This window comes from Antechinus flavipes, chromosome 3 (genome assembly GCF_016432865.1).
Source record: "Antechinus flavipes isolate AdamAnt ecotype Samford, QLD, Australia chromosome 3, AdamAnt_v2, whole genome shotgun sequence".
NCBI lineage: Eukaryota > Metazoa > Chordata > Mammalia > Dasyuromorphia > Dasyuridae > Antechinus > Antechinus flavipes.
The window spans coordinates 305,235,093-305,263,010 of NC_067400.1; the positions used below are offsets into that span (position 1 = coordinate 305,235,093).

Consider the following 27,918-nt stretch of genomic DNA (forward strand, 5'->3'; position numbering starts at 1 on the left):
AAGGAGCAGCAATTTTACAGGTATCAATCATTTATGATGTATTTTAGTATATATAACTTAAGTTAGTGGTCTTTAAGTGTGGTTATGGACAAAATATTCATCACCTGGTGGCCAACTCTTGCAAAGATTGTCAGACTTTCCAACATGTATAATATTCCATATCCATCATTTGGCATCATTTACCTGCATTCACAGCTTTTCCATTTTGGTAGAAAAGTCTATGCTTTCCTGACAGTGGGAGGAATAAAAACATAATACAAAATGCATTGGTTGTAAAGATAGAAAACCAAGGTTCAAATGTCTCCTGGTTATGAATTTGAACAAGCCACAACTTGCCAAGGCATCAATTGTTTTTCCTTGTAATGGGATGAACTAGACATCTTCTTAGATTCCAAGGTCTGTGATTAGAATATAGGGTCACTTTGAAACAGCATGACATTAGAGTAAGTGAAAAATAGGAACAAGTTTCAGGAAATAAGCCTATACTTCCTCTTCCTCTAATTGGGCAGAAGTTAACTATAAAAAGCTATTTTGGCAGTTCTGTTTCTTTCCTTGTTACAAGTAGAGGGGACCTTCCCCTACCTCTTTAAGTAGGGTTTGTTGGTCTAACTGCATGTTGGTTAGTAAAAGATGGGTTTAATGTAAAACAGATTATTCAACTCTAGACTTAGTACTATTCTTAAATAAGAGTTAACTTCTTTATACATGGATCAATTTCTTAGATCCATTTTATTTTTTATTGATTTCCCTCAAAACTTTCATGCTAAAACTTTTCTGAGGATGTAGATTTTAGTTATATGGATTATATATTATCTTTGAGTGAAATGGAATGCCTTCAGTTTTATTTATGAGTACTAGGTGAACTGTGCCCTCTAGTGGGGACTAAACCTAGGAGCTACATGCTTGATATTAAAATTTCAAGTCATCTCTAAATTATAATAATGGGTCAAATACAACTTTCAGAATTCATGAAATAAGAATGATTTCTACTAAAAATAACAGTAATTCCTCTATTCACAACCTCATTTGGTGTTTAGAAGCAACTACATAGTACACTGGGGCTGGAATCAGAAAGACCCAAGTTCAAATCTATTCTCATATATTGTGTAACCCTTGAGCAAAGCATTTAACTTCTATTTAAGCCTCAACTATAAAATGGGATTAAAAGCACTAGCCTTCCAGTGTTGTTGTGAAGATTAAGATAAAATTTGTAAAGTGCTTAGTATAGTATCTGGCAAACAAAAGAGTATATGCTATATGAATTGCAACTATTATGATAATAATGATGATTCATATAATTTTGAATTTACTTTAAAGGTGAAGTATAATATAGAGAGAGCTAATTTGAAGGCCAGGAAGACTAGGGTTCACATTCTTTCTTTAAGAAACTAGCTGTTTGATGAAAAAATTATATAACTTCACAGTTCTCTATAACAATCTCTAAAACTCCAAGTTGCAGAGAAGTTTCCTCACCTGGGAATTCCCTATACCAGTGGTTCTCAAGGTATGGTCGCTGAGAAACTTTCAGGGAGTCTGGAAGGACAAAATTATTTTTAACATAATGCTGAAATATTTTAATTTCTAACACAGTATATGTCAATGGATATAACTTACATAAGCAAAAGTTCTCTCAGGGAAAGAGAGAGATCCTCAACAATAATTTTTAAGAATGTAAAGAGGGACATCTTGAGACCAAAAAGTGTGAGAACCGTTGCTCTATACCAGTAATCACAGGTCCAGTCTCTCTCTCCAATAACAATTTCCAATGGTTCTTCAAAATGCAGAAATGGCCTTCAATTAAGACCAAATATAAAGGATCTATCAAGATTTCTATAACAGATCCTTGTCTTAATCACTCAGTGAAGGGGAGCTACCACATTACATATGATCTAAGAAAAAACCCTAATGGCTTTCTTGTGGTTGGAGACAACAAAGCAGAAAGATTAGAAGGGGCCCAGGAAGACAACAGCAGAGAAGAGGCACATCTGGATTATAAAAGCGAAGTGTGGTGTTCTCTTCTTTTCTAATATATGATCGTTCTCTGGGAGCAGATTTCTTGGGGAGCTTCTGGAGGCAGACTTAGTTTCAGTTCAATGTAATAATCACCTCAAATACAGCCAGGATTTAAAATCCAATCTTTTATTGTCTCTTCCAAAATAGCCCGGTAAGCTTTCTTATAGGCCTATCTCCCTCCTTGGTTCCAAGAGCTCTTCCAGCTTCTTCTGCCTCTAGCTCAACTCTGACTACTGGCTTCTCAATCTCTTCCACTGATGTTCCTCACTGACTTCTCCACTCACTTATGAATCTCCCGAAGTCTCCTCCTCTTCCTGGAGGCCTCATTCTGCCTGACTGCAGTCTCTGGCTTTTCAATCTCCCAAATTTAACTCAATTCACTAACTCAGCTCCTTTTATGCTCTTTTAGAGGTGTAAACTCAAAGGTTGATTCCTCCTCCAAGAGTGAGATTATGGGAGGTGTGAATTCACAAAGTTACAAAGTTAACTTTGTGAATCTCCTGTACTTGTGAACTCCAATATGTGAGCTCTAATGTGTAAACTCTCTTAAAGGTGCTACTTCTAATATGTAAACTCTTAAAGGTGTAAATTTAAACATTGTTTCTAACAACTTTAATGACTTAACAATTTGTAAGGATTCTAACAGAGAAGCATGGAGTTTTGAGGAGTACAATGCCATAATCATCTGCAGTATAAGCTAGGCCGATGAGACAAATGGTATGCTCCTGCTTCCGTTGGAATCTTCCCTCTTTTCCATTTATTTTTCCGAAGAAACAATCATTACAGAAACATCTGGGAGCAGAGCAGAAAACTCCAAGAAGCAATTTTATGGAAACAGAAATTACAGGTCATTTTTGCATGCCGATTCTCCCCTCTCTGATACTTGTGCACCTCCACTGAATTTCAAGTTGTTGTTCTATTTACACATACCTCTATATACATGCAAATGCCCTATTAAGTCTGAACCTGTGCTTCTGTTGGTATGGTTATTATGTAGGGCAAGTTAACATCTCAGAATTCAAGGAGCATCACTATTAGTGTGCACAATCTGAACCTGAATGACCCCTCAGACACTTACTGTGTGACCCTGGGCAAGTTTTCCTTTCAAGGGGACATCTTTCAGCCTCAGTTACCTGATCTACAAAATACTAATAATAAAAACATCTACTGCACAAGAGATAATAGTAACATTTACCTCATAGAATTAAATGAGATCTATTTAAAAGCACTTTGTAAAACTTAAGGGACAGTACTGGCCATTTTCATTATATAGAACTTTGACAGGAGAGGAAGGAGGGTAAGGAGAAATTAAGTGACTAGCTCATAGTAACAGTTAGTATGTGTCACAGGCAGAACTGTAACTCAGGTTTTTATTCATTATGTCATGCCACCTTTATTTATATATAATCCATATAAAATTATCAATGAAAGTATGTATTTTAAATTATTATATATCATTTAAACTAGATATAGCAAAGTTGCCTAAATTTATTCTAGTAGGGAAAAGTTATAAACTTTTAAAAAAGGATAGCTTATTTACATTAAAACTATTATCCTAAAACTTCCTAAATAAATCATAAAGGTTATAGTTAATAACCATAGAGTTCATGCACAGAAACTCTTCTTACAGATCTTAGTATGGAAGTACTATATCATTAAGAAATTAGCATAAAGGGAAATATTTTATAAAACAAGCCAAGTTAAGCTAGTTTCTTTGCACACAGATTTTTATTAAACAAGGCTGGTAATGGAACGTCTTTTTTTGTTTAATGAATAAACATAAGTCCCTTTATTACAGAAATTGTATTCATTGGTGAGTATGGTCACATCTATAGGTTAAATCTTTTAAAATTAGAATCAATAATTAGTATAGAATTTATTATCTCTTCATTACATTGTGAAGTGTCTTGTGTAGTCATATTCTATTGTTGGAATGACAGCTTGTACAAATTTCAGGAAAATGAGAAGATACCTAATGAAATTCAGCTAAGGAAAATAAGTTTTATAAAAAGGTGATGTTTTTATAAGGCAACAATACCAATGCATTTAACAAAAAGTACCATATCATAAGGAAAATACTAAAAAGTAAATATTTTGACAAGTATCAAATCACAATGCATTATGTCTTATTATTTATATATCTATCCCACTACTTAATCCCATTCAGTATCTTTAAAGCTTCATAGCTTCTCATTTTTAAATCTGAAGCAAGAACAAGGGAAAATTATTCCTTAAAAAAGAAAGAAAAAAAATAATTTAATCATTTAACTTTTCAAAAAACTAAAGGATAGACTATTAAAATCTAAGATGGAAGAATCACAGAACAGGAGAACAAGAATTAGAAAATAAGAGATGCTGGGGTATCTATAAAACGCACTGAAGCAATGTGAAAAGCAATAAAAAAGTTAAATAGAAAATTTCTAAACTGAGTGGTTTCAATGAAATCTAGTAGCCAACATGCAAACTCAAAACACATCAAACTCACTGGCTTTCTATGGTATGACTGGTTCTATATAAAACTCCAGATGTGGTCAACATCAGTTCAATAACAGGTTTTTCTGGAGGATCTACAGTAGCCAGATCCAGGACATCTTCTACTCAAGTTCATTGGGACATGAACTTGTCATGTCTGAGATCTCGACAATAGTATAACGAACCAAACAAACTTTAGGTGACATAGAGATAGACACCAGAAAAGGCCAGAACTACAATCTAATCTAAGAAATGTTGTATACTACCTTTGAAGTTTCTATATGAGGTCCTAAAATAAGAGAAGCAGTGAACAATAACCATAAATGAATTAATGTTTTGGCATCTTTCACTCAACAGCTTTAGTGCAATTTGCATTCTCTATCTTCATCTTCAACCCCCTTTTATCCTGCAAAGAAACTAATAGAGAATAATACTAATACTAATAATATTAATACTAATTAATAAAGCATGATTATATAAATCAACGTACTAAATTTTAAGTATGATTGATGGAAAAGAAGAAAATAAGTACTTTATGTTATCTTTTTTACATGCAGATAGTATTACTGATCCACCAAATCACCCTCTGCCCTCTTTTTTTTCCAATATGAGTGAAAAGTTTGAAGAGATATTCACATATATTTATTCAATCCTTTTGAACAAAAAAATACACATATCTAAGTTTAAAGGATCAGACCATGACCATGAAACAAAGCAAAATTTAACTCACTATATGTTTCAAAATAAATTCTAAGACTTCTCATTAAGTCTTCAAGATATAAGAGGAAATTTCTAAGACAACAGGAACTTTGCAATTTCAAAGTTATGATGTCATATGTAAAGAGAAAATATTCTGTTTGTCAAAAACTAAACACTTCTATTAGCCAAGGATACATATGAACACCAAGTTCTCCTCCACCTTCTGCAACTGTCTCAATGATTTTTTTCATTACCTCAGCATGTCTGAAAAACAAAACAAACAAAAATAATAGAAGGCAATCATATCAAAGTGAAAAATGGCATTTTCTCAATGGCACAAGGAAGAAATCTACTAAGTTTAAAAATATAGTGTGACTTTTTGTTTTAATGTAATGATTCAGAAATACTAAGTCCTTCACCTAGTTTGCTTTCAGAAATAAAGTGGTATAGAAAAGCAGAGAGGAAGCAGAAAGGGAGAACACTCCAAAAGAAAGTAGTGCTTCTTAAGAAAAGAGTTTAACGAGTGAGTTTGTCTACTATCTCAGAATTAGAACTGTCAAGTTCAAGCAAGCTGTTGAGACACTCTGGCTTGTAAAAGTAAAGTTGATCTCATATTGAAAAAAAAATTAATATAACTGTATAATGGCCATGAATAGCCAGATTTTTGACTTTTTGACCAAAAGTCAAAAAGTCCAAAAAAAAAAAAAAAAAAAAGCAGTGTAGAGTTTTTAATCTCCTAAATTTGTTGTGCTGCTTGGAATTTGATGACATTTTTTTCCCGGTACTCTGTTCCATAGGATATCATACAACTCTTATTTTAAATTAACTTTATTTTTGTGATAAAGATTTATCCTGTTTTCCTATCCATACAGCTGAACCAATATCAACTGGTGAGAACTAAAAGCACCTAATATAGTGCCTAGGACTATCCTATAGTGATAGGAAGTGCCTATCAAGTAGGCCCTTGATAAATATTTATTGATTGATGGATTAAAAAGGATATCGTCAAATATCAAATCAAGAGAAATCTCTTAGAAAATTTACTTTTAGATAATTCAGGGCCAAGGAGAGTTCTAAGTAACTAACATTAAAGAATTAGCAATTTTCTACCCCTCTCTTGTTCATGACCTAGCAACAGTGAGTTAATACTTCTTTTGGATACAAAAGTAATGGTAAATGAGGAGAAATGGAAAAATTTACTACAAGAAAAACTTCTAAATAAATTAAAGAACTTTATTCCATTACAACTGTGCATGATTTACTTGAATAAATTTCTGTAATTTGTGTTTAGGTATATTTTTTTAAAGGAAGACTTTTGGAATTACTAAAAATAGCTAATGGCAGTTTTCTATCAGAAGTGACTAGAGAAGAGATCAGAAACATCCTTCTCTGGTTATTTTAGTTTCTGAAGACTGTCTTAGATAGAATATTTATATGGACTATTCTTTACATACTTTTTTTTAAAGTTTCTGATTAAGAACTTTTAATATTATATGCCATTATTAAGTGAAAAGAATCCATTCTGGGCTAGTAAAGTCCTAAGAAACTAAAAACAATTTTGAACAGAGCCTCAAATTTGTAGAATTTGAACTAAATAAAATATGTTTATATGCAAAAAACTAGTTGTATAAGATTTACAAGCAGTTAGATACATATGTACCTAAAAAAGCATGCACCAACCCACATACACAATTCTGATGTTATGTTACTGCTGTTTTTAATAAGATTCAGCATTTTTCTGATATGTTTGGGGAAGGACACAATTTTTTTAAAAAATGAAAATTAGTGGGCAAAAAGAAGTTAATAAAAGAAAAAAGATGAAAGAAGATTTTATCAATTAGCTGGTAGTCAAAAGGAAAACAGGGTGGTACTCAAACCCAAGTAGCTCCCCAGGATAGTTAACACCTGATTAAATCTGTCAGACTAAGTGATTTGGACACAGGATAGTAGTGAACACAAATGAATAACTTCACTGATAGCACAATCCAGTGCATAGAGTTCAGAAGCCAGCACTCAGAATAGAAAATCTGTAGGTGATGTTTAGGTAATGTTTCAATTTATGAAAGCAAAACTTTCAGTTTATGAAGCACACTCAGTATCCTAAATTTAGCCAAAAAAAAAAAAAAGTTTAAATCATATCTACCATTTATTTTCCTTATTTATGCCTTGTTTTTGCTTCTGTATCCTTCTACTTCGAGGCAGAAATTAGTATTTGTTCATTATATATTATTTTAATCAAAATGTTTTTCTAGGACAAGAATGGCTGTTAGAGCACTGCTTTTTTCCCCGCCACTTATTCAGACCTGAATTAAGTTAAACCACTAATTCTCTAATATGCTAAACCAAGATGTAAAAAAATAAAAACCCAGGAATGCCTTCGATATTTTAGCCTTCAAATGCCCTCCCTATAGGTAAAATATGTAAATATAAGTACAATATAGAAAAGGTAATGTTTTTCACTCATGTTAAAACTGATTTAATTTTACACCTACATCAGATCTTCCAGATCCCCAATGTTACAAATAGTTCTAAAACATCTTTAGGAGATTATTAACTAGGAACCTTTGGCTAAGGAACCTAAAGTTAGAGAAAAGGGATTTGACTGGTAACAATTAACTCTGAGACCAGTCTGTTTTCTTTATGTATGTCAACTTAACAAGTAACTAATAAAAACATTAAAACTTTATGTAATTACTTTTAAAGGCTTATACTAGAACAATCTAGATTGTTCCAAAATAATCTGCTAAAAATAGTCATAAAATCTGAAAGTTCTTTTGGATTCTTGAGAGTTACATGGTTTCTATGCAGTCCACAATTCCAGAGCGTAGTGACACACTTGAGAACTAAACACATGTACAAAATAAAGGAAAAAATGTGTTTAAATGTCTATTCATTTCAGTCAAGTTTGACTCCTTATAACCCCATCTGGGGTTTTCTTGGCAAACTAAAGTTATTTGTCACATCCTTCTCCAGCTCATTTTATAAATGATGAAATTGAGGGCAAACAGTGACTTGCCCAGGGCCATACAACTTGTAAGTGTCTGTGGCTGGATTTGAACTCTCTTCTTACTGATTCCAGGGCCAGCATTCTATCTCCTGTACTACCTAGCTGCCGTAAAATGTGTAAAGACAAAATGATTAATAATATTATTAAATGAGCATGAAAGAATTTTTCTTACTTTCCTCTATGCTTAGCAGATTAATCAAATGATCATTTTTGAGAAAAGAGAAATAAAACCTCATTTGTCTAAAAAGTCTAGGTTTCTGCATCTGTGTAACAAAAAGGCTCCCAGGACATTCCTCTGTGTATTATAAGACTTGCAAAAGAAATCAAACATACCTGCATGGGTGAACTGAACACATGGGAGGAGGTGGAAGATGAGGGTGATTTTCGATGGTCACTGTTTTCTTAACATGATCTTGACTGATGTCTTCATACATATGTTCTACTGTTAAAGGCTGTCGTTGCTGAAGGCCCAGAGAATGTTTTGAAATTGCTTAGTATCTTTAAACAACTGGTATTTTTGAAAGGCTTAAAAATTCCCCAAATACTCTACATTTTTCATTTCCCCTTCTTTAATCTCCAGATCCTGCTTTTGAAAAATCTGATTCATCAATGGTGACAGAAAACATTTTTAGAGCCAAGGAGAGGGTCCATAAAAGGTACCTTTGTGAAACATAATACCTTAAAGATACAGGAGGCACAATGATAAAACAATCATTCCTTACCTCCAATTTACTTTGATACATCACTTTCTTTTTGCTATTCCTTTGAGGGTATGTTGTGTTTTCTTTTATTTCAAGAAGTAAGACAAATACTTAACAAGGTTTGGGCAAAAAAAATACAACCATATGATCTTATAGACAGGTACTAGGACAGACTGGGAAGACCCAGATATTACTCCTGGCTCTGTTAGGTTCTGGGGAGGTGAATGTGGGCAAGTTCTCTCAATTCTCTGTATATATAGTCTCCTCATCTGTAAAATCTGGAGAAAAATAATACTTGTATATTAACTCACACAGATATTGTAAGGAAAGTATTTTCAAAATTACAAGGTGCTATAAAGTTCCATATTATTAAAAGTAACAAATCTAGGGGAAAAAAAACTAAGTTTGATTCTCTTAAATTTTGGAAATAAAAATTCAAACATAAAACTGTAGGTGGAACCAAAGAGACTAATGATAATAAAGTAATGATCAACATATGCTTAAAACATTATTAACATAGTCCTAATTTACAATTTCTTCAAAATACAAATTCAAGTTCAAAAGTATTAGGTATAAAAACCAAACCAGTCTCATAAAATCACAAATATTAGGCACATGAGAACAAAAAACAAATCTAACAATGCATATTATTTCCATAAAATTATTTCCTTATAGGTTTACCTCATCATAACCAAATAACCAGAGTCTTGGAGTCTGATAATATTTGTCATATGTAATATAAAGATCATAAGTTCTGGTTTGTAAAATAGCATCTTCACTTCCAGCATCATTTTTAGCTTTATTAACTTCTACTATTTTCCTTGTATCCAGAGTAGCCTGAGGTACAAATGCCCCCCCCAAAAAAAGAAGAAAAAAAGAAGAAAAAATTATTAACAAATAAGATAATATGCTTTGAAAACCTTAAAACACTATATAAAGTTAGCTGTTTATGATAAATCCTATAAACTGTTTCTCTTACTCTGTTTATTTTACATTTAACTTATTTTCCCAAAGGGAAATAATTTAAGTCAAAATTAAAACTTTTCATTAGAAACTTTAAACAAGAATGTGAATATATCTTTGGAAGATTAACTTAACCACTAAAAAATACCAATTGAGAAGCCCATTTACAAACCTCATCTGTCTCCAAGAGTCCACTCTCTTCATATTCTGTGATAGGAAAAACAAAATACAATTAATGAAAATAAGAATAAAAAATTTACAATACATCACCATTTCAGTGTGTCTAAACCCCTGCCTCCCTCCACCAAAAAAAACTACCTTGTTTTAAAAAATGACAGTAAGAAAATTTTTCTCCTTAAGTTCAACTCCAATGCCTCATTGTAATGTGAAGTTAACCTGGCCCCTATAAGGTTGTCTTAAAGTACAAAATGACATTCTATGTATCAAGCTACAAAAGCTCAAGCATAGAACTTCTGAGGAGAATGTTTTGTTTTCTAAGAATGACTAGCTCATTTGAAGACTCATTCACCAAAATGGCCATGACCATACTGATGTTTTCTAGAACCCAGCAATTCACAAACTACAAAAATAAAGACCGCTGCAATAAGCATTAGTGAAGGAATCCAATACAATTATGGACTTTCAAAATGCTTATGTAAATAACCAGAAAAAGGAATTGACAACACGGTACACTTACACAAATTTCATCTACTTGGTAAAAAACTGAATTAAACATCTGGAACCTAGCATATTCTGGTATAGATCACAGCAATAAGAACAACTGGCATGACAAAGCTAGAGATACACTTTTCCCACTAGTTGTTACACTTAAGATATAACGTGTAAGTTCCAGAATTACAAAACAGGAAGACATTTTTAGTCTTTGTAAACTAGGAAACTGCTAGGTTATGCAAGGTTTTACATAACTTGTAGAGAATAAAAGTTTTTAACCATGTGATTCTGCAAATAAGCCTATATTCTTATAAGGCAAAAAAGTGCAAATTATTCTTTATGTGACAGCAGCAATTAATATTACACAAATATGTATGTATATATGCATGTGCATATATGTGTTTATGTATATGTACCTAGAGAAACAGAATACACAAATTCAACTTTACATAAAGAATTTTCAATGGTCACGTGACACTACACTGCTGTGGTCTCTCTCTTCACTCTTGTCTGAGATCAGTACTTGATGGAATCCCATTCTCCTCTACCAAAAAAAAAAAAAAACAAACCAACCAACCTCCAAGTAAAAGCAGAAAAACAGAGACATGGAGAAATGCACAGGGCAGATGGGGAGAAAGGAAAGCTTGGCTAAAGACCTCAGGAGTCAAGAGAGGAGACCTTTGCCTGGTGCAACCACCTGCCTAAATGTCTCCTTCTCCATCTGTTTTTCTATCAACCCATGCTGGGATACATCTGTCCCCAGCCCTAAATGTTCTCCCTCCTTCTCCTGCCTCTGTCCTCACCCACTTCCCTGTTTGTCCTTGAAATGTGTGTCAGCCCTTTTATTCCATGGGTGTGCAGCCCTTTCCTGCCTCCTTCTTTCCCTTCCCCAGTCTGCAAACCTTCTATACTATATTTCAAGAAATTTTTTTGTTAAGGCTTATATCCTCAAATTAGTATTATAATGATTCAAATCAGTCCAAAGAAAAAATACCTTCCATATCTGCTGCTTCTCCCTCATCTTCTTCTTCTTCCTCATCACATAAAGCTGAGCAGTCTCGCTTTATGCTATCCTTTGAAAATAACATTTAAAGACAATTATAGTACAATTTAAAAATAAATCATTTAAAAAAAGAAAGACTGTCAATAAAAAAGATTGAATTAATCTAGACTCTAGTGAGAAAAAATTAAGCTATATTTTTAACATACTTTATCTCAAAGTAAAATGAATATCTTGTTAAGTACCATAAAAAGTATTTACCTGCAAAATTCACCAAAATATCCTATATCTAACTAAAGTAAAAAATTATGCTTAATTGAAACACTTTAGATATGTAAAGTCATCAATTTAAATTTTCCTTAAATTAATTCTAGGGTGCAACTACTAAAGCTACCTGTGCTCCACAAAATATCATCATTTTTACATGACCAACATTTAGTATATCTGAATTAAGTATAATTCTAAATCTAGATTTTTCAACCTTATCTTAGCTACTATCTTTGTTAATAAAACAAGCATGCCATTTAAAATTATTATTTCAAACAAAAGTGAATCTGAAGAGGTTAATTGCAAATGAGAAACTATTTAGCAAATAATTTAACATAGGAGGTTTTATCCCATGTGCTAGAAGCAATGTACAAATCTGAATGAAAGCAAAATTGAAACAAAAAGTTAAAATATTCATAGCAATGGTTTACTTATGCCTGGAAAATATATTTGCTTGTAATAACAGATAATGAATGATAGAAGTCATTTGCCCCATGCAAAATAGAGATAGAAGCTAAGAAAGATTATCATATTAACTGCTTCTAAAGATGCAAAGTCATCAGTGTAAAGCTTTTAACTAGCTCTTCAGTACCTCTTTAAAAAAGAGGTTTGCCAATGTAAATCTCTAAGAGTTACTTATCAGTCAGCACAAAGCTTTATCTTAAAAGAAAGCTAAAGCTTTATCACGAGGAAATTAAAAAATAAATTTGAATAAATTTTTCTCCCTCAAACTAATACTTAAGAAATGATGTAAGATCAACATTAAACCAAAACAAAGACCTATTGCTAAATATATGAAGGCTAGGATAATTTAATTCAGATGTTCTTTTTATCAAGTATCTACTCATGTTATCAAGTATCCAACATGAGTTGGAATTCGAATGAGTTCAATTATTTATATTATATAAAATGTATATGTACATGCATAAATATGTACAGTAGGACCATATTTTTTGGTAAAGTATGGTTTTTTACATGGCTGAAAAAAAGCAATACTAAAATAACCACACATCTAATTTAGAGTTGGCTAGTTGTATAGCATTAGATTAAGTGAAATCCTCAACATAGGATAATTATTTCCCTAATCTGAATATCCCTTCCTCCAAAAAATAAAAGAAAATATATTTATTATAAAGTAATACCTCCTTAATTTGAAGTAGCTTCTTCATAATCTAATCTAATCTAATCTAAATCTTTTTTTAGTCTCTATAAACAAAATGCTTGTCAATTTAATACTGCATAAAAGATTGCTGAGAGAATGCTTAAACTACTTTGAAAAATAGTTACAGCACAATTTTCAAAAGCCAATAAGCATCACTTACACCTAGTGCTTCAGTTGCTTTACCCATGCAATCTTATTTTTAAAGCAGGAAAATCTACCAAGAACTTCCATTAGGTTGCTGTTTATACGTGAATACAAAGCTACATTTATCTTAAAATAATCTATAATTCAGATTGAACTTGCCAATTCATATGAACCAATGAGGTTTTCCCACATTCAGAATATCAAAAACTTCCTAAATAAGAGATTTAAGAAAACAAGGAGAAGAGCTTAGGAAGAGCTTATACATGAAGGAAAAAATACTAAGAAAAGGTTGAATTTTCACAGTAGAGTAGCCCAATATTTGAACTGGATAAATTGATATAAAAATTTCTCTTAAAAATAAATAAATAAAATTTAATATACTCTTCAGATTAAATAAAAAATTAAACTAATACCTTGCTTTCCAGGGTAATCTCCTTAACTACTTCTGTCACTCCTGTAATACCTATAAAATTCAACAGATCAGAATTACTAATATTAGATTAAAAATTCTTCATTATCTGGTATGAATACAGACTCTTAGTTAAGGGAACCAAAATATTTTAAAAGTACTGGTGAAATCTTCACAACTTTCTTAAAAATTAAGGAAGTGATAACTTCACTGTACAAATATAGGCATTGGAACCTCAATGAAATTTCATGTCTTATAATTAATAAAAATATGTCCATTCACTCATAATCCTATATTTCATACTAGATTATTTCTCAATTAGTTTTATGTGCTAAAATGATTTCTCCTAACAGATATTTTTATTGAGAGATTAAAATCGAAAATATATTCATTTGTATTTTATTCATTTCCAAGAGATTTATTTGAGCTATCGCTTCAGAAGAATCTAAGTAATCCTAGGTATGTGTAAACAGAGACACTCTACAATCTTCAGAACCTAGATATTTTGGTAAGAATATGCTAAAAATGCCAAATAGTTGGTAGTAATAAGCTACATGGTACTGCTTCCAAGTTAGAAACATCTGCCAACATTTTTGACTAGATGCTTTGACAAGAATGAAAAAGAAATACACATTAGGGAACCAGAATCCCAAAAGTTATTCAAAGTCAACTGCCAACTGTCAGTTCCTATACCATTTTGATAATACTTGGATATATCAATCCCCTAAATGCCTGCACTAAAATCTATGGCCACAACTCATACTACTCTAAAATAAAAATTCTTATGATAATAGGGTTTGTTTGGTAATAGGGTTTGTTATAGCACTGGTAAAATAATGAAGACACATAAATTCATTATAAAATGTTTATCATAACATAAATATGAAAAATTTTTAAGTGCTTCTCTGATAAATGTATCTTTATTCCCTTAAAAAAAGTGGCTCGATCTAAATACAATAGAAATCCCAATTCAATCAAAATTTTTTACATAGAACCATCACTGACAATGTCAAAGAAGGTACGCTGAAATTACTCTCACTTATAAAGTAACATTCTCAAGGATTGTTAGAAAAACCATATGGCATTAAAATAATGAATTTTGAAACTTAAGGTCAAAAGACATTTTCTATAAGAATCAGTGCTCCCTATACATAAATACCTTATCAAATAAGAAATTATGTGGCCTGTCATATATAAAAATTATACTTGAGATCATAACCACGGAGTCTCAGAGCTAGAAGAGATCTAGGAAATGAACTTTCCCAATCCCTACCGGAAGCATGAATTAACTAAATAACAATCGGCTTCTGCTTGAAGACATTCAGTGATGGGGAACTTACTACTTCCTGAATGGTTATAAACTAAAACTAACTGGCTTACAAAATGAATGAATTCAAAATCTCTTTAACCTTAACATAGTTCTCTCTTCAAAAGAAACAGACCATAAGGAATTTTATTAATACTTTCTCTTTGCTATATCCTCTAGGTGCAGTAAAACTTTAGTTTCATAAAACACAGTAGCTCAAAAGTTTGGGGAAAGGTTAGAGAAAAGGAGTTTCAAATATCCTACTCAGTGTGGGAAAACATTTATATATTTTAAATTTAAATATAAAATTGCAAACTTTGGGATTAGAGGTGCTATCCAACTAAGAAAACTCAATTACCAATGACACACAGAATAAATGTGGGAAAGCAATCCCTTCAAATCTCCACTTCCCCAAACTACCGTTTGTACCCCATTTCTGAACGCAAAGAGGATGACTGACCTAGAGAAGTACCTTCTCTTATGCAGATGGAGACATGTAGAGAGGTGCCTTCTCTAAGGCAGATGCAGAATTGAAGAAAGACGCTTTTTCTTTTATGTAGACTTGGAGATGTAAAGAGCTGCTTCTAATATGCAGAAGTGTAGAAAGCTAACAAGTTACTAAGTAGGAGGATATGTTCCTAATATCACAAGTTGGGACTCAAAATATATTTTTCCATAGAAACAATGTTATAAATGGTAGCCAGATATAATTAAAATAATACTATTAGTACCATACTTTTGCAATACAATGGTTAAAACAAGCTCACGCATTTATAATATTGTTTCTATGGGAAAATGGTTTTAGAGTTCCAAATAACCAACTTACAACTTGTGGAAAGAGCACTGGATTTGTAGTCAGAAGACCTGGGTCCAAGTCCTGGCTCCACCACTTAATGGCTGTGTGACCAAATAAGATAATATATGTAAAGAGCTTTGTAACAAAAAAGTGCTGAATAAAAATATAAGTTATTATTACTATTTTTAAACTGTTTGCAAATGAACTGCTTATATTATAATGTATAGCGACACAGATCAAAGCAGGGCAATCAGTTGAGAATCCTTTTAAGATTCATTCAAACATCCATCAAGTGCCTACCATTTGCAAGGCACTGGGAATGAAACTTAAGATAAATAAGACATGATTCCTGACCTCAAGCAGCTAACACTCCAGGAAGACAATGAAGGTAGAGAAAGGGCACACACATAATAGAATTGCAGAACTATCAATGAATAAGTAATTTAGTTATTTTAAAAAATAAGGAAATAAAAATAAAAAAGGTACAAACTCTAAAGAACAACTGGGACTATAAGTACTTTAGGAATCTAGTATTCTTCAGAGTAAAATTTTTATATCTTTTATTTTTACTTGCTTAAAAATAAAAGTTCTCTGCAAGTAAAACTAAGCCCCATGAACAATTTCTGCTTAAAGAATGTTGTAAAAGATTATGAAGTTTTTTCAAATTTTATATGTGCCATTCTATTCCCATATCTTTACTTACCTGAGTTGTGATATGTATCTACCCATCCCCCATCACCATCATCTTCTTCAATTATAGCTTCCAATTCATCAGAATATTCCATTTGTTTGCACCGCTTATAGCAAGGCACTAAAGAAAATGGATAAATGAAGTTATTGACTCATCCTTTAGGGAAAAGGGAGTGTTTCTTCTCAATAAATCTTTAGTTCACAAAGGATGAACACAAAAACTTTCAAGAGACACTATTTAAAATGCTCTTAAAAATGTTACTGAGTCATAATCTATACTTATTTTGCTACATAAAACTCTCTGACAGACAAAACTACCAAGAAAAATGCCAGAAAGGCTTGGTTTTTAGTAATACCATTATCCTATCTGCTCAGACATGGAAGGCAATAGATTGAAAAAAAGGTGACATTGAGGAATTGGCTGACACTGCACAGTGACAGTAGCCCTGATGTTCCAAGCAGGGGAAGAGTAGGCAGACATGAAGAAAGAGAAAGGTACCATCTGCCAGTCAAAAGGGTGGTAGAGGTGCCTTTCAATTTGCTTACTTGCTTTACAGACTCTCAAACTAGTTTTTTAATCATTTTACATTCATTTATTTAAAGGGTTAAAAAAAAGGATAAAAACATACTTAAAACTGCTAATGTGTACTAATCTAATGAATTCAGCTGTCCTACTATCTGACTTTTTAAAGTGTCACTTAACAACTCTTAATCTTGTTCTTCCCTAAAGATTCTAAACTCTGAGTTAAAGAGCATTTTACTTTGAATAAGATGCCATGTACCCGTAACAATCTTTTCAGTAATACAAAAGAATCAAACTGGTTAAAAGTGAGATTCAACACAGAGTCTGATTTTTCATGGAATAAATTAAATGAAACTGGAAAAAAAAAAGAGGGAAGCAATTTAGAAGATCTCCTAAAGCTTCAGATAATCCATAATTATTTTTAGAGTACACAATTTCATTAGTTTTCATAGCTTTTCTCAAAGTCAAGAAGGCAAGTATGATTACATTTACCAATCCTTGTAGAATTAGCACTTTTTTTAGTTTCTATATTTTTGGGTAATTACATTTTTCTACTAATCCAAGATTTATAACATTTCATTAATATAAAAAAATCTAGGAGCCACATGTACAAAATATCTGTAGCAGCACTTTTTGTAGTGGCAAAGAACTAGAAACTGAGTGGATGCCCATCAAGCAGGAAAATGACTAAATAAGTTATGGTATATGAATGTTATGGAATATTATTGTTCTATAAGAATTGATCAGCAGCATGATTTCAGAAAGGACTAGAGAGAGACTTACATGAACTGATGCTAAATGAAGCAAATAGAACCAAGAGAACACTTTACAGAACAACAAGATTATATGATGATCAACTCTGATGGACTTGACTCTTTTGAACAATGAGCTGATTCAGACCAATTCTAATACCCTTGTGATGGAGAGAGCCATCTGCATTCAGACAGAGTACTATGGGGATTGAATATGGATCACAAAATAGGATTCCCCCCCCCCCCCTTCCCTTTTGTGGTTGTTTGTTTCCTTTTTTTTTCTTTCATTTTTTTCCTTTTTGATCTGATTTTTCTTCTGTAGCATAATAAATGTGGAAATACATTTAAAAGAATTGCAAGTGTTGAACCTATATTGAATTATTTGCTATTTGGAGGAAGATGGTGAGGGGGAGGAAAGGAGAAAAATCTGGAACACAAGATTTTGCAAGGGTGAATGTTGAAAACTATCTTTGCATGAATTTTGAAAAGAAAAAAAACTTATTAAAATTTTTTTTTAAATCTTACCATTTTTAGTTACCAAAAACTGTTTGCCAGTTGGAAGGTATGCCTTGACTTTCAATTCTTCCCCTGAAGCCCTTAAAAAAGTAAAAAGTAGCAAACAAACAAACAAACAAAAAAACATTCAAGTAAATTCAAAACTATCACATTAAAACCTTGAAAACAAAGCACAGAGAATCCTTAAACCGTTGCCTAGGATAGTGCCTTGCTGAACTATTATTAGTAGCATTTTTCAGAGTGTGTTTAGGAGATGACTTTAAAAAATAAGAACAAGTGATTTGCTCAAACGTTCAAAAAAGAGACAATAACTTACACTAAGAACAACATAACTAGTTTATAAAGACTAGATATGCATTAAGACATTATAAAAAATATTTAAGAGAGAGGAGCTCAAGTAAATATAAACTTAGCTACAATAGGATAGAATAATATTAAACTACTTAATAACTACATTCACTCAGAACAAAAAACATTTTATCATTCTACTGTTTCTTAATCCTATTTATTAACTTTTGAGAAAAAGGCAACATAAAAGGATATCTCATGCATAAGAACAATTATTTTAGCAGATGAAATGCCCAAGAAAGTAGTATAAACATGTGATTAAAAGTATTAAAGGTTCTAGTTTACAAATCAAAACTAAGATAAATGCAAAAACTGCTTATCCACAAATGGTAGAGACTAGAGTTGAAACTCATCTAAAACCAATTTAAAACTATTTAGCTTATTAAGCTTTGAGGCTAACATATAACAAAATAGAAATCAGTATCCCACAAATCCATGACCAATAGGCAGGAATTTAATAAATTTCTCAATTAAAAAGATTTTTGCTAGATAAATCTTGGATGTAAAAAGTAGTACAGATGTATTTCTCCACCTTTGGGAGGCTATTTCAATAGCATGCATTTTCAAACAAAAACAAATTAATAAATGATCTTCATACATGAAAGTAGCTCCTAGGAAAACTTTTTTGGTCATTATAATTTGTTACTGTATATACACTTAAAATAAGGACTAATTGTCTTAAAATATTCTATTATTTATATTTGTCTTTCTTTAAGTTTTGCTTCAATTTAGTGAGATTTCCTAAGAATTACTTTTAAAAGCCTTGAAGTTGATAGACTCCAGTTTACAATCACCAATCTTCAACACCTGCAGACCAAAGTATCCAATAAATGTTTTAATGGCTACTACAGAACTTTCAAAAGAAGTTGTACTTCTGAACTAAATGTGTCCTTATCTTGAGTCTTAAATAAATTGGGGAACACATATAACTCAAAAGCAGGTTAATTAAAGACACCGCTTAGTGATTCTTATTTCTTGATAATTAATTTAAAATTCATTTTGGAAAGAAAAAAAATAGTCATGTTTCAATGGCATTTGAGCTTTTAAAACAAGATAATAAAAAGCTGAGATGTACAGATTATTAAGGAAGAAGCTCAAGACAGGGAAAGAAAAGATTTTTAGCAAAAAATTTTTATCATTTCTGCTTTCAGAACAAAACAAAAACTAATTTTTACTTCCTTCTCTATTAACCACACTTTGAGAAACATTGAACTATTTTCAGTATCAAGAAGTCCTTGGTAAATTTATCAAAACTACATAGCTATATATTTTGAAACTGTGTCAAATGCAGCTTCATATAATTTCAAACCATAGTCTATATCTAAAATTTAATCTCTCTGAAGTTTACTTACCATTGCCATGTTGGACAGTGATGGACTAAATGGTCTCCAGCTGCAACAAACTATTCAGAGTTTGGAGGAAAGATAAAAGAAAGAATAGGAAAAGGGAAAAAAAGATTGAATATCATTGGATACCAAGTGGCAAGATACCAATCTGATTATCCTACGCAACCTTAACAACACATTTAAATTCAAAATGCCCTCAGGAACTAAACCTGTTCTACCAGTCTTTAGATCTATCTCTGATGATTATTAAATTTCAAAAGTTTAAACATTGAAAAAAGCTTAAACTCAATTCGAAAGTGAAATAAACTGAGTTTAAGATAATTATCAGTAGATTATAAAGTAGCCATCTGTGAAGATTACAAAATAATAAAATTACAACTTAAAATGTTCATGAATGAATAACTATGAGAAGTAATATAGCTTAATAGATAAAGCAAGCATTAGAATCAAAAAGATCTTATTCAAGTACAGTACTGACACATTATTTCCTGGGTAACTACTGTCAATTTCTCAGAACCTTAAAATTAAGACTATAAGTTACAAAAGAGCTGTCTATAGGAATCAGTAGAGAGTTTATACATTGGGAATTTCTTACACTGATGCAATCACATAAATGTGTATATATTTTGAGACAACAAAATACAAAATTCATAAATATTTATTTGAGTTGGGACATCAAAACTCATTTAATTCAATCTCCTACCAAACTCAGAAATCTTTTCTATTATATTTGACAGGCTCACCCACTCTCTTATTAGAAAGTTTTATTTTACATTCACTAAATCACAAAACTTCCTGGACCTGAAAAAAGTTTTTAAAATTTATTTCACTACTCCCTCTAAGCTGTTATATGTATTCCAGGTGTTTCATATTTGTCATTAGCTGAAAATTCATTAAGAGTAATAGGGTAAAGTATAGGGAAAATTTTGATATTATTTACGCAAGAACCAAGTTTACATACACTGTGGGTATATGTTTTTCATTTCCGATATGCTCAATTTTAAGAATACATTCCAGTGTGGAATGTACAGTAGACATGCAAAGAAGAGATAAATGAAATAAAGATGTAAAACTTGCTATTAGACGTTTGAAGAACTTCTACACATTATATGAATCAGAATCGTCCAAGCATAGATACTGCATAATATGCAAAGGCAAATATATATTTCTGACCTAAATGGTGGAATTTTTTTAAGTGTCATGTCTATTATTTTATTTTTCAATCTGGTCAAGAGATGAGCTTACCTTCAGGTAGACTAGAAAATATATTCTTCAGAGTAGTCTCCTAATAAGCATATTTTGCAGTACAAACTAACAAACAAGAGATATGTACATTTTCCTAATCATTTGGGAATATTTCTAAATTATTTGTTACTAAAGAATATATTGCACTGAAAAAAAGATATCTTCCTTAAGTTTTCAATACTGAATAAAGGAATCTGTTTCATGGTAAGAATGACAAAATGATTATAGATTAACATGATATCAAACACTTGGAGAATAACATTTTAAGAAAAGGATAGTAATAAGATTATTTTATATTCTTAAATCTGGAAGACACTACTCATTTACAGATGAAAAAACTGAAGTCGGGGGTGGGGTGGGAACAACCATATAGCAAGTTAGTAGTAGAAGAGATTAGAACCCAATTATCTTCTTAAAATGTTAATGGCAAAGTTGAGATATATAATTCCAATATATTCTATGCAGAATGTATAATCAATGTTACCCTATTTTCACTTTCCTAAGTGTTTCAGAATGAGCTCTAAGGAAGGTAATACCATAAAAATAGATGAGATTTATTAGGTAAATGGAGTACCTTTGCTACCTTTCTTCCTTCTTACAACGATTTGCTTCATATCTCACAGACATGACATTTCAGTTACTGACTCAAATGCATATAACTGCAAAAACTTTGGCTTTATTCAGTGACTTTTAAGCAACATACTAATAGTTCATAGTACTCAAAAGAATGCAACCTTACTTTACGATAGACAAATTATATTTATTCCTGTTTTGCTTTAAATTTTTTTTTTGTTTTAAATATTTTAAATTATAATTCTCTTATCAAGGCTAAGTAAAAGTATATTTTGCTAATAAGTAAGTAATAACTTCTCTACCATAATAAAACTTACTTTTTTTTTTTTTTTTTACAACATGCAATTAGATGGAAAAAAGTTATGGAGATATTTTAGCCAGAGCAGAGTAATCACACCACAATTCTGCTATTTCAGGTTTTTTTCATTTAACTATATGAGAGAGCCACAGTATTCCCTTTATAAGCTAGGAAGTTTCAGAAACTTTATTTCTCTCTCTATTCCAGTTCCAGGCTTAATCTCACTCTATAACTGCACTATCCTCATCCAAAAAATTATTTAACCTTTGCATAGGTACTACTAGCTAGTAATGCTTTTTTATAAAAGAGAACACTTTAGGAAATAAGCTTTCAATACATGTTTTAGTGAATGGTAGCAAGGCCATTAGTTTAGCCCTTGATGTGAAACATCTAAAAAGGAAAGTCAGGGATTAATTCCACCTGACAATTCATGACCATGGGCAAGTCATTTATAGTCTCTCAACCTCAGTTTCTCCAACTATTAAGATGAAGTTCACACCAACAATCCCAATAAATATAAAGCTTTGGCGAGTAAAGTGCATTATTCAACTTTAAAGTACAATATAAATGTGAGATATTATTCAAACATTATTCTACTTCCTTAACTATAACTGTCTTATAATTGAGCAAATATCCACAGTCATAAGAAAGACCAGACAAAACTGTGTGTACTGATTTAGCAAAGTCCATCTGTGCTAAAATTATTTGTAGTAATGGGGGAAAAGGAGAGGGTAGTCAATAAAAACAGTCACATAACTGTGCCAAATTATTTTAGACAGTGAAACTTGTCTGGGAGACCACCAATATTTAAAAAAAAAATCTGCTCTGTCCATCACTGGTGAATGGACAAATTGTGATAAATGAATGCAATAGACAATTACTATGCTATAGGAATATGAAGCATAGGAAGAATATGAACTAATGTAAAGTGACACAAGCACAACTGGAAAAATATATACAACAATTATTATAATGTAAATGAAAAAATAGCTTGTAGTGGGGGAAACTGATCACTGATTAATTATGATTTAGTTTGGTACTGAAGGAAAAAAAAAAAGACAAACTGTACTTCCCTCCTTAGTAGAGGTGGAAGATATGGCATAGGAGATTGCATATACTCTCAGATTTGGTTAGTATGTTGGCTTGTTTTGCTGAACTAACTTTTATTATGTACTCCTTTGTAATAAGGATAGTTTTCTTTGTGAAGGGATACATATATATGGAAATGACAGTAATGTAAAATATATATATATTTTAAAAACATAAAAAAATTATTTAAAAAAATTTTTTAATCTCCCCAAACTCAATTTGTTTAGCATGGATTTAGGCTTTCAATTCTTCAGAACAATATTCAAAATATCATTTCTAAAATACACATTTTGTATGTGTGTAAAAGTAAACTATTCTAAAACTAAAATTGTTACTTTTTCTTGAAGGTCAGTCAAAAACTTAAAAATATATCACTATCCTTTTGGCATCTCACATTTAGAATTCTCCAGGATTGCTAATAAGCATGGTACACTACTGCTATCCTTATAAGATTATCCAACACGATTCATTTTAAAACATGACAAACTAGTTTTTCCTTCAAATTAATAAAGTTATATTTTCATTATAATCAACTTGCTTATAACATTTTTTTTGGGGGGGGAAGGAAAGATCAATTGAGAAAAGCTTAAACAATAGAAGACTTCAAAATCTGTACTAGTTCATTAAAAATATATTTTTAAATGAACCAGATATAACTTTTCCAGCTGTTCATAAAAGATAATACAGATGGCATTGGTATCTAAAAGAATCAAAGAATAAAGCTGATATATGCTTATAAAATTAAGTCACAAATTCATGTAAATAGTAAATTTAGATTGAAATGGACTAAGACTTTTTTTACCTCCAATAGACTAAAAGAGTTCCAAAGCAGTGATATTTAGGTAAGTGGGGAAACATACCAAAGCAGACAGGGCACACAAGGGCAGCTATATAATAGGGTCTCACCTTCTGCAGTGGCTTTTATAATTTCTTGATCTAATCTTTAGGATTCCAAGCATTATAATGTCAGTTTAACCAGGACATATGGTCAGAAACCCATGATTACACAGATTTTTGTTGTAGGAGGATTCATATTTCTTATAATACAGCTTCATAATTTAAAAAAAAACTAATAATATCATTATATAGTTTGTAACATATATAGTTCTACTTTATTTGTTAAGAGTGAATACTGAAAGGGAAGGTGCAACTACTCAGTATAAGTAGAAATATTCAATTAAAACACTTAGGCAGTATCTCACATTGTAGGCTGCATACAGTAGAAGCTTTAAACTTATTGAATAGAAAGGAACATTTTAGAAAAGCTAAAATGTAAACACCATAGAATAGTCTTTGCACAGGTAAAGCTAAATCAAGCATCAGTGCCATGTAAATCTGAAATGAGCTTAGATGACCTGATTTTTTACATCTTTTCTATTCCTACGCAAAGAGGAATTACACAAAAATTCGGTAAAGTAGAAAAGGAGGAAGAATTAATCCCTTCTACAGGAAGTAGCTGAGCTGTTCATTTCTGTAAAATCTGCAATCAGAGGAAAAGTATTAATTTTACTCCAAGCAAGCTAAGAATTCAGGATATTTTTAATATGAGAAAAAAAAACCCATTATTTAATACAATTAAGGTTTATGATTCAAATGAATCTGTGATTTAATAGATATGGAAGTTCCATCCAGCAGTACATAACTAAAGAATTTATCAAATTATCAAAATCAGAGAAAACTACTAAAAATCTTTTACAAAGAAAAGTAAAAGAAATTAAACTTACCTCTTCTGGGGTGATCACACCTGTTTCCTTAAATTTTGATTCCTGAAATTAATCAAAATAAAATTCACTTAGATATAGCATAAACCTAGAGCTCTTTATATACAATGAGCCTTACATATGCACAATTTTTACTGTATAAACAACTGAAATGGTATCAAAGACATATAAAGATATTTAAAAGCACTACAACACTTATCTAATTTCTCCTCCATTAGATTCTGAAATCTTAGAAATGGAATTTAGAAACTTCATACCACTTTTGACCTTCCTTGACAACCAAACTGCTCAGAAATAACTTTTCTGCTAATGAAGACTGCACTAGTTTAAGTATCACAATTCTGTTTAGCCTATATCAAAATTTCTTTGATATTTAGCTGGAAGTTTAGAATACCCTGAAAAAAATTGGACCCAGCAAAGTTACATGACAGCTACAGTTAGCTGTAGCTAATTATATAGAGTTGGGTTCAACAAGCCAAATAGATATTCTGTATTCTAATCTACTTGTTTTTCTAATTTAATATTTTAAAGATTTTTAATTTCAATTTTAAAAGTAAGAATTTCTTTCCAAAAAAAAAAAAAATCCAAAGTTACTTTTCACTTTGTGATTCCCAACTAATTTCTACAATGGGTCTATGGTCTTTCACCAAAAAAAGTTTCCTCATTTGTGTTTACTTCATTTCTAATCATATATATAAACAACTCCCAATAGACTCAACTTAAGTTTTCTCACATTATGTGATTCTAATGCCTTATGACATAAATCATTAAAAAACACAGTCCCACATGCATTTTCCCCTTAACAGACCTAAACCTTAGCTGTTTTGAGCTAGAACTATGTACTTATTACTGTTTACAGCTTGTCAGGTATAGCTTTCCATCTGTCTTAAATAAATCAAATCTTAGATATTTTCAAAGATGTTTAAATGCTAACAATGTTAATTAACATCTTTCTCAAAACTAAGTAGGTATATACAAAAAGCCATCATATGATTCTAATGGCTTGTGACATAAGTTTAAAAAAGCAGGAAGTAGTTTCATTATCTATAAATCTGTTTTTTGAAAAGTAAGAAAATAGAACAATTTTATAATTGTTTCCAGGTGCATTATAATGCACTTGATGTTTTTCATTAGAAAAACTAGCATTAATTTAAGAGGTCTAATTTTATATCTGTTTCTAAAGTCCACAAGATTATATCTGGTGCCAATTATAATGTTAGCCACCAGTATCTAGCTGAGGAAAAGAAAAATGTACTTTGAGAAAGCAAATGATTCTGCTCATTTCATTTAGAATCATTTCATGTAAGTCTTAAGTTTGTTGCAAATTTAAATGTTTAGGATGCAACTTTAGTTACAGTTTTATACTTCAATCATAACATAAAACTTAAATAGATGGTACTTTAAAAAAACTTTTAGAGAAAAAATATTTGATGTTTTAAGACAATTTATAGCCATGTTTCCCAAACCTGTATCCTGAACAATTAAGGTGGTTAAAGGTGAAATAGTAAAGACATATGCTGCATAGAAAAGCTTTCTTGTCTCTCTATAGACTGTATTTATATAACTGTCAAATTCCAGCAGCAAACCGATGCAGCTGGAACTAGATTGAAATGCTGTGCACAGAAAGTACTTATTACAAACAACAACTTTTCAGTGAGGGCCTCCAACAATACTAGCTGTATAACCCTGGGCAGTTACTTATCTTCCCTTACCGCTAATTCTCTAAAACTAAGTTTTACAAGAAATGCTGATATGTATTGCCAAGGGGAATTTCATGGCCAGGACAAAAATTTTTCAGCATGAAAATAGATTTAAATTTCTCTACTTTGTTCCAAAATCTCCTTGATCTTTTTTATCCTAGGAGTAGTCCATACCCCGTAGATACCACGTCTACATCACTCAATAACTTGTAAGTGCAATCAACATATTTCAAGTTAAGTAAACAAATCTTATTCTAAACTATTCTAGATGTGATCGTTTTAAATTCTAAATTTCTAAGCCATTCTCTTACAGAATGTCAGTGTTTTAAAGTAGAAGTGACAAAATCAGGTAGCAAAATTCCCAAGTACTGCTGGAACCTGATTAATTGGGAAATGTTTAACAAAATAAAAATATAATACAATAGAGATGTTAATTTTGTGTTTTTCTAACTCAATGTGTGGCCAGCAGGGATCGTTTTTCTATTTGGATTTGACACCACAGTTAGCTATAATGTCAGCTAGTTTCAAATGATAGCTAAGAAATGGCTTTCAAGCCTGACATTTGACATTAGTGGTCATGAAGACCTCAGGAGAGAGATGAGGTACACTTACTTTCCAAGGCACTCCATTCCACTTTTTGATAGAACTAGTTTTCCAGAAGTTTTTCCTTACAGGATGCCAAAATCTGTCCCTCTGCAACCCTCACCCACATTTGCTCCAGGCTCTGCTGTCTGAGGACCACGAAATCCCAGAATATGCTCAAGCACTAAAGTGAGTATTGGAAGACGGAACATATAGAGGCCAAGACAGGAGGGGAGAAAGGGAGACTTGAAGCAGCAGTTCCTAAAGCCATCCTTTTAAGGGAGGGTCACCCAAGTAGCAGGACTACAATCAAGTTTCCCTAGCCCTGACTTCTCGGTGCGAACAGTCCTCAATCAGCAGCTGACGAGACTCGATGGCACCGAGGCGGTCCTTGGCACAAGCTCCAGGGTCGCACACCGATTAATGCCGTCTCTGCTAAGTGTCAGTGGATCCCCGGCCCCATCCCATCCCCACCAGCATCCCCGGCGGGAAGGGCAGGACAGGAATCCCGGTTATTCTCCCTCAGAGCTGGGGGCGAGGCCGGTTACCTTAAGCACGGGGGTCAGGTACTCGGCCACTTCCAGCGCCTTCCCTTTCACCGTGTTAATCACGTTCTGCATCCCGGGGCCGGGGCCGGCGGCGCGGGGTACGGGCCGCGCACTGGGCTCCGGGAGCTCGGGGCGGGAGATAAGGGGGGGAGGGGGCAGAGGGATGGGACCGGAACCGGAGCGGACCTGGGTGTCCTGCCCCCCGCGGTCGCCTCCCACCCCACAAGCGGCCCCCGCGGGGGATGGGCAGCCGGCTCCCGGCGCGAGAGCTCGCTATCTCAGACCGCGCCGGCCGCCAGGAGTTAAACCGAGGGAAAGTTGGGAGAAGATAAGCGGACGAGCGCGGCGGCGCACCCCTCCCTCCAGCGCGCGCCTT

At 32.3% G+C, this 27,918-nt stretch overlaps 1 protein-coding gene across 1 annotated transcript; it reads right to left on the reverse strand.

The window, feature by feature from the left end:
- Positions 1-3,722: 3,722 nt before the first annotated feature.
- ATG3 (autophagy related 3) lies at positions 3,723-27,886 on the reverse strand. The gene is made up of 12 exons (XM_051985290.1): positions 27,543-27,886; positions 24,716-24,757; positions 19,793-19,842; positions 18,102-18,172; positions 16,315-16,422; positions 13,514-13,563; positions 11,522-11,600; positions 10,028-10,062; positions 9,574-9,729; positions 8,525-8,652; positions 5,380-5,448; positions 3,723-3,985 (listed from the first exon to the last, which is right to left on the reverse strand). Exons 1-12 carry the CDS (start codon positions 27,612-27,614, stop codon positions 3,904-3,906), a joined length of 942 nt encoding a protein of 313 aa, XP_051841250.1. The 5' UTR covers positions 27,615-27,886; the 3' UTR covers positions 3,723-3,903.
- Between the last annotated feature and the right edge of the window lie 32 nt (positions 27,887-27,918).